This window comes from Rattus rattus, chromosome 2 (genome assembly GCF_011064425.1).
Source record: "Rattus rattus isolate New Zealand chromosome 2, Rrattus_CSIRO_v1, whole genome shotgun sequence".
Lineage (NCBI taxonomy): Eukaryota > Metazoa > Chordata > Mammalia > Rodentia > Muridae > Rattus > Rattus rattus.
In genome coordinates, this window is record NC_046155.1 from 3,642,897 (window position 1) to 3,650,818 (window position 7,922).

Here is a 7,922-nt window from a genome sequence, read left to right on the forward strand (position 1 = left end):
ATGCCAGCACGTGAGAGGTATAGGCAGGAAGATCAGAAGTTCAAGGCTTTTCTCAGCTACATAGTGAGTTGAGGCTGGTCTGGGCTACATGAGACCTTGTCTCCCTGTCCCTGTCTCCAAAAAAATAAATAAATAAAAACAAAAGGGAAGGAAAGGGAATTTAACAAGTAAACAGAATAGGCAAGACTCTGATTCAAAAACTACAAACAAAACCAAGGTACTAGTTTCAGTAAGATGTTGGCCAGCCGTCAAGGTATCTGTGAGGACAATAAAAAAAAAAACTAGAACTTAACAGGCGTGAGCAAAATTATGGAGAAATTGGAACCAGAGGTTTCTTATGAAACTAAACACAGAATTGTCACACACGGTGTCTGCATACCCACCTCAGGGCAGCACTGCATCAGTAGCCAAAAGGCAGAAGCAATCGAGTGTCCACTGACAGATAAATAGATAAAGAAAATGTATCCCACAATGGAATATTATTCACTCTTCATAAGAAAAGACTTTCCGATGCAGTGGGGAGAGACTGTGAGAGCATTCTGCTACGTTAGATAGGCCAGAAGCACAGAGCCGGTCCGTAGAGTTCTATTAACAGAAGGCGAAAGAAGTGGTGGTTGCCAGGGCAGCAGGAGGAGAAATGTTCAGTGGGGATGAGAGTTTCAGCTTTATAAGATGAAAAAAAAAAAAACAAAAAAAAAACCCTAAGCAGACTGTGGCAAGGAGTCCACAGCCGTGACTGTCCTAAGGCCATGAGCTATGCGCTCAAACGTAGTGAACACTTATGTATACGCCCCACAGTTTAAAGGTGCGGGTGGACACAGCTCAGCAATAGACCACCTGCCTAGCATGCGCGGGGATTTGGTTTCAATGCCCAGCACTGGATTTTTTTTTCTTTTCTTTTTTTCAGAGCTAGGGACCGAACCCAGGGCCTTGTGCTTGCTAGGCAAGAGCTCTACCACTGAGCTAAATCCCCAAGCCCCCAGCATTGGATTTTAAAGAAGGTTATTTTGGGTCAGATGTGGTGCACGTCTGTACTCCCAATGCTTGGAAACTGAAGTCATCCTTAGTGACATATTGATTTAAGTAAGCCTCAACTGCACGAGACCCCTGTTAAGAATAAAAAAAAACCCAAAAAACAAACAAAAAAAAACTTTATGGTGAGCATTCCAGTAAGGGGCTGCACATGGGAGGATCCACGGAATTTGTTGTGGCCAAGAGACAGGAGGCAAGGTCTCTATTGCCAGCAGTGCCCCCTGGTAAGCAGGAGCAAAGGACACCGTTGGACAGGTAGAGGCAGAGACGGGTGGGAGGGCTGGAGGAGCCTCTCGGCAGGCTAAATGGAGGTGGTGAAAGCCAGACAACCGGAGTTTCATTTCCATAGCCAGTGCGATGGCAGAAGAATGCCAGCTTCACAAACGTTGTCCTCTGACCCCTGCAAACATTCCACGGCTATCCCACCTCCACCATGCACACCCACATGCATGTGTGTCTAGGAATATGCACATGCAGAAATTATAAGTAATAAAAGAGATAGATGGCTGGAGGGTGTCTCATGTCTAACATGACACCAGGTAGGCAGTGCCACTGGACTGCTTACAGAGCCTGTGCGGACAGGGTTTGTGTCATGCCTTCTGCAGCCCTGACCCACAGAGAGTGAGCTGAGGCAGGCATGAGACCTTTAGGAAAGATCAGCAAGAGCTGAGCCCATAGTTCAGGGAGCCTCTTACGTGGAAGCCTATCCACTTACGGGGCCACCTCTACAGCCTGAACCTATACCTACCTGCCATGCAGACAGCCGGGTCTCAGTTCAGGCTGCAGCCTCACCCAGGGAGGGGTAGCCAGTGAGTGACACTGGGTTGGTTCCTGTGCTCAGCTCAGCAACACACCTCACTCTTAAGCATGCACCCGTGCCCAGTCCTCAGTACTTCCCTCCTTGATCGCCTTCTGTCTTCTCTCCGAATCCCTGGCTGAGGCTTTTCCTCCTGAGCTGGACTCTTGGTCTGGATGTTCGTAAAGCCCACTGGAGGATGCTCTGGGGGTGTCTCCAAACCACCTCTGATTGCAGTGTCTGGAGCTGGGCCACTGGCTGGGTTTGGCTCTAAAGGCAGGCTCACGTGGAAGGGGGCAGGTGAGAAGGTTGTGACGTCGCAAAACTCCCCCTCTCCTCTTCTGGTTCTCTCTCCCTTCTCCAGCTAAGAGGCCCCCAGCTATTCCTGATCAATGGGCCCCTTGCAGGTGGGGGGCGGGGTGCTGTCTTGAGGACAGCCTGGTGTCCACAGGGGCCAATGTCTGCCTAGATGGAAGGGCTGAAGGGGAGGCAACAGATTCGGGCAAAGTGCAGAGGTGATGCCCTCTCTCCTAGCCTAAGACCCCAGCCTACTGGTATCGCCTACAGCTTGTCCCTGTAATGGACAGGTAGGAGACACGAGGGAGGCAGGGAGCTCTAGATTGGGTGGAAGATATTTAGATTCTCCTGCCAGTCCAATGTCTCAGTGTCGCTGACTTCCGTGAACAATCTGATGATCCAGCCTTAGCTGAAGAGTAGCATAGCAGGGGTCATCCTTCACATGACAGTCACCTGCCGTCTCCAGGAAGTACACCGAGGCAGGCTGAGCATCCGCTGTGCACACTGGTCCTCTCCGGCCTTGCAAGGCACCTCCTCCAAGCTTCCCCATCTGTTCTGAGGGAAATGTAGTCACTGCCCAGGGGTTGGGCTTCCTGTAAGCCCATGCTTCCTTCATTGAGAACATCCCTTGCCTGTACTTAACAGCCCAGCAGGCCAGGCTACCTCAGCCCACCCTGGGAGGGAGTATCCAGACCTCTACAGAGTCTGGTGCTAGAAGGCTGTGTTCATAGAGGCCATGGTCTTTACGGGGGCAAACGGACAGGACACAAGCCATGGCTGGAGGGGTGTTTTTGTCTGAGTGTGACAGATAGCCCTGCCTCTCCCTGCCATCCATTCAATGCCCCTCAGATTCCAGTCTGAAGCTGGAAACATGTCACACACACACACACACACACACACACACACACACTCACACACACACACACACACACGCAGTTGGGAGGATCCCACCTTGCACAGATCCGTACTCCACTGGACACTAACACTGCCTTTGGCGCTCTCAGTCAGGCAAGAAAGGGTGCTGTCTGCAAGTCAAAAGGTGCCAGCATCTCCCAGGGTCCTCCAATGACGTGTACCCCAGACCTCCTGCCCCAGAATTCAGTGTGGTGAGTGGGAAGCAGGAGAGAAAAGGGAGAGGTTTGGGATCCTGTCCCAGTCTTAGCAGCTCCTCCTCAGCCCAGATTCTCAGAAGTGAGCCAGCCTGGATTCTGCTGGGCCTTGAGTGTGTGTGTGTGTGTGTGTGTGTGTGTGTGTGTGTGTGTGTGTGTGTGCCGCTTCCTACATGTACATTCATGAACTCAAAGGCTTATCCACGACAGGACAGTGGGTGGGGCTTCTGTATGTATAGTCTCACAGATAGGACCCACAGCCCAGTACATGAACATATGCACACTGTACAAGGCAAGCCATCCTGCAGTCCTCCCTCCTGCCCCAGGCTCCTGTTGCCCCCCACTGCCCTCTCATCCATCTTGCCTGCCAGCTGCTCCCTGGCGCACCCATATCCTTCACACCTTCTCATCTCACAGCTCAATACCAGGAGGCAGCGTGGCAGCCATGGCCGCGGGGAGATGAATGAGCCAGCCAGACTGCAGAGGCCCAGAGAGTTCAGCTGTGGGAGGGCAGAGCTCTGGGCCCTAGATCCTGACCTTTCCTGAGTAGTTTTTAATGCTGTGCCTACCTAGCAGGGCACCTGGTTAAGGACTAAGGGACACCACTGGGACCTTTCACTGGTCCCTTCTTGCCGGTGTGAGGGGTGGTTGAGAAGGTGGTGTGATTGTGGTGAAGGGACCTTGACTTCTGCCCCAACCCTGGCCATCTCCTCCCAGTGCCCTTGCAGCTGGGCAGTTGTCCTGGGTGCACCCCACCTGCATCCTGACTCCCCTGAGCCACCCGGGCCATGTACCTAGCTATGCATGGGATCACCTCAAAAGAACACTGCAGGCCCAGGATTCCTGGGACCACACACATACTCGAAGAACACAGGTAGGCACAAACATGGACAAGCACTGCTGTGTACGTTTACATGGGCACATGCCAGTAGGGGGGCTGGGGATTCCCCTACCCCTAGATCCTGGAAGTCCATCTCCAGATCTCCCTCACATATTGGATCTTTCTTTATCCCCAGGATGTGTGACTAAACACAGACACAGAGAAGGCTATCACTGGCCCCAGACCCAAGGTTACATTAGCTGGCTTTCTCCCAGTTTCCCTTTCAGTATGCCCACATATGAAGGTCCATGCACGATCCTGTGGGCACCCCTCCCCTCTTCCACCCACCTTCCTAGTCAAAATCCATGCTGGGCAAAGAACAACAACCGTGACTTTTGGGGGGGGCACAGTCTATTTTATATCATGAGATCAGTTGTCTGGAAAAGGACATGGTGTCCAGAGTGAGACAGGAGACCCCGGGCTTGGAACTGTGTCTTGAGACCCATTGCTCAGATAGGGAGACTGAGGTTAGGTAGGCGTATGACTTGGATTAGGGAGTCTGGGTGGAGCTGGGGGTCAGCCCTGGCAGGGCAGGCACCGAGATCCGGATCTTCTCAGACTTCAGAAAAGCCACGTGCTTCTCGTAGTAGGCGGCCTCATTAACAAACACAGGGTACACAACGGAGTCCCCCTCATACAGTACGTCCTCTCCACTGAACAGCTTAAAGATAGGTTCACCAGGCCTCAGCGGCTCAAAGTCGTGGTCCTGGGAGGAGAGCCGAGGCCAAGGTTGCTGAGGCTGTGACCTCTGCCCCCACGCTCCCCCAGGAGGGTAACCCTACTCTTGCCAAGGAGCACTGCTTAGAGACAAGATTAGTTCTGAGAAATGTGTCACGAGGGCGATTTTGCTGTTTCAAGAACATCATGGTGCATACTGTGCAAATTAAAATGGCTATGATGCCATCAAGAAATACTCTCACCAGAATCATTCTTGTATACTTACAGTCTCTTCTCAGACAAAATAGAGAGCGTGTTTATATTTTTTAAAGTAGATTCTCCAATATAGCTGATGTTATGCAGCATTTGCATGTGGGCAGGGCTGGCTTAGGATGCTCTCCCAGATGTCAAGAACAAGGTTAAAACTACTAAGACTGCTGTAGAAAAAGGCTACCAGACTGCACAAGACCCTGTTTAACAGCGACCCCATGCGGACAGTCAGCTCACAGGCATGGAAAAAGAACGTTTGCACGTCGAAGCAGGCGACTTGGGTCTTGTCTCCTCCCTTCTGCTTCTCCAGTTAAAGGAGGACAGTATCCACCAGCCTCCCTCTCCCCACAGTGAAGATTTAAGCTTCTCCAAATGCCAGACCCAGGGCGAGGCTCTAGGTGCAAGTGTGGATTGGGCCAGCTTACTGTCCAGCTCAAGGGGCTCAGTCTGGTGTTCAGGGTACCCTTACCCCCCAACCCTTGCCACACTGACCTGCAGCTTAGAGTGCACAGTGCCAGTCAGGTGACCATCTGTGGTGCGTGGGAAGTCCACCCTGCCCAAGTTCTTGTAGACCTCCATCTCAAAGGCGGGGAATTCCAGGCCTGTGGGGAGGCTGTGTGTGACCACTTGTTCCTCTGGTTTCCAGAAGACAGCCCTTTCCTCAGACCTCGGTTTCCCTAAAAGCTACTGGGCAGTCTCACCTTGGTTGAAGAGTTCGATGAAGTCCAGAATGGAGGCCACCATCGCTCTCATCTGGGAGAACAGTTCAGCCCGCAGCACGCCCTGAGGCTGGGGGCCCAGCTCCAGACCTGGGGATCAGGAAAGAAGATGTCAGGCAGACACCCCAGGCCCAGGGGTCTTTTCTACCCTTTCTAGCTCCACCCCCTGCTCTCCTCCCCACCCCTCAGCTCACAGATGCCATTCTTCGCCACAGAATCCATACTGTAGGACTCTGACCCAGGTGGCTCAAACTGGAAAAGGCGGCAGGGCAGCCCCGGGTTCTGCAGCTGTGGGGTGAGAGGGACCAGTCAGGACCCAGGCCTTCTTGAGAGGGGAAACTGAGGCACTGACGCTGGGAAAAGCAGTGTACAGGAAGCACAGGGTCACCTGCCCCGACCCACCTCTTTTCCTTGGTTGGAAGGTTACAGCGAGTCTGAAGTACCTCAGGTGGCAGGCCCCGGGGAAGAGAGGTGGCACTGATCTCTCTGTCCCCTCCCTGCCCTCCTCCCTGCCCTCCTCCCTGCCCTCCTCCCTGCCCTCTATGGACCACCTGTAGGTAGTGGCACAGGTGCAAGTTGAAGGGGTTCTGGGAGACTTCGGAAATGAGGCAGGCCCCAGTGTTCGCTGTGGTGTTGTGCAGGTCTAGTATAAAGTCGAAAGCCTGGCATGTGCCTTTGGGACCCAGTAGCTGGTTCAACTCTTGGGCTCTTTTCACTTCATATGGGTCATCGGGGGTAGCGGTGGAACTGTGGGGAAGGAATGGGGGACATCAGTCCACATCTTCGCAGTCTTCCTTTCCTTGGCTAACTTCTCACTTTTGGGCAGGGGAGAGGGGTGTAGCTAGATGCCACTTCCTACAAGAAGCCTTCCCTGATTGCTCTTGGCCAGGCCAGATGCTTCATGTAGTCCCACCTCCACCCCAGTCTTTTGCTGTGTCTCCAGTAACCTGAGGCTCACATGTTAGTCCTATTCTCCATGTGTTTCTCACTCCAGCTGGTAAGAGTCTGGCCTAAGGTTCAGTGATAGAGCCAGCCTACAGTCAGGGTAGATTTCCTGAAAGAGGCGACATAGGTCTGGGCCTCTCTAAATCATTTGGTCATTAAGAAAAGGCAGAGGTGCCTTGCTAGCCACAGAGGCCAGTCTGTAGGAATGCTAGTACTTGGCTGTGTGGACCAGCCAACCTGGCCAAGGGTACTCACCCAAGGAAGGTGAGTGTGAAGGTGCGGTTGAGATCACGGTCTATGTAACGGCGACAGGCAGCTGTGGCTGCTGGGTTGGCCAGAACTGGCATGGCTGAGAAGCTGGGTCTCTGCAGCTCCCCTGGGTTCTGTAACCAGTACCGGGCCAGGTAGACGCCACACATCTCATTCCCATGGGTGCCCCCAGTCACAGCCACACGGCGCAGGGGCTTCCGGGACCCAGGCAGGGAGCACATCTCAGTGTGGGAAGGAGTCCACAAGAGACGTGGAGCCTAGTATCCAGAAGCTTGGACAGTAGGTGAGCTTCTCAGGCCCTGAAGAGTCTGAGACAGGAGGCTGCTCGTGAAGGTAGCTGGTTAGTGATGTCAGTTATGACCCACCTGTACCCAGAAGCCAAGTTTAAGACGCCAGTCGCCAAATTTTTGTCCCCCTTGCAACCTCAGTCCCTCTTCAGGAACGTTCTTTGAGGATGGGTGTTGATCTCCCCACTTTTCTTTCCCAGGACCGAAGCTGAGAAGGGGACTCAGACATTCAGAAGGTAGACTGTTCCCACCCACGCCATCACCACAGAACTATTTTATAGATGGTAGCGTCTGGGTTCCAGGCCACCTCTACACCCTCCTCTGAACAGGCCCGGAGCCTCTTCGAGGCCTCTTACCTGCCGGTTTGAGCCTGGGCTGCCCTAGGCCACAGGCCCAATGCATCCACTGTATTTATTGGCCGCAGGCCCCCGGAAGGAAATGTTTGTGCCAAGTTGGCGGAGAACTGGAGGCGGTGGCTGGGCAGAGAGCCAGGCAGTCAAAGTACGCAGGGACCCGCCCCTACTCCCTAAGCTCCGCCTCCACTCCCCCTCAGCCTAATGGGTCCAAGTCTCTGGGGCTGGTTCCTAACCTTGCCCTCTCCTTGTCCTCCGGGAATAGGGAAAGTTCTACTTGCAAGGGTCTCTGGGGACTCCTGCTGGA

General features: G+C 53.4%; 1 protein-coding gene across 2 annotated transcripts; it reads right to left on the bottom strand.

Annotated features, from left to right (window-relative positions):
• Positions 1-4,455: 4,455 nt before the first annotated feature.
• Positions 4,456-7,676, bottom strand: Acy3 (aminoacylase 3). 2 transcript variants are annotated; one of them, XM_032891277.1, is made up of 6 exons: positions 6,961-7,676; positions 6,312-6,507; positions 5,955-6,048; positions 5,743-5,850; positions 5,534-5,643; positions 4,456-4,820 (listed from the first exon to the last, which is right to left on the bottom strand). In XM_032891277.1, exons 1-6 carry the CDS (start codon positions 7,194-7,196, stop codon positions 4,605-4,607), a joined length of 960 nt encoding a protein of 319 aa, XP_032747168.1. In that variant the 5' UTR covers positions 7,197-7,676; the 3' UTR covers positions 4,456-4,604. The 2 variants fall into 2 exon arrangements, with proteins under 2 accessions (XP_032747168.1, XP_032747167.1); XM_032891276.1 differs by having other exon boundaries at positions 5,985-6,048; positions 6,961-7,675.
• Positions 7,677-7,922: the final 246 nt, after the last annotated feature.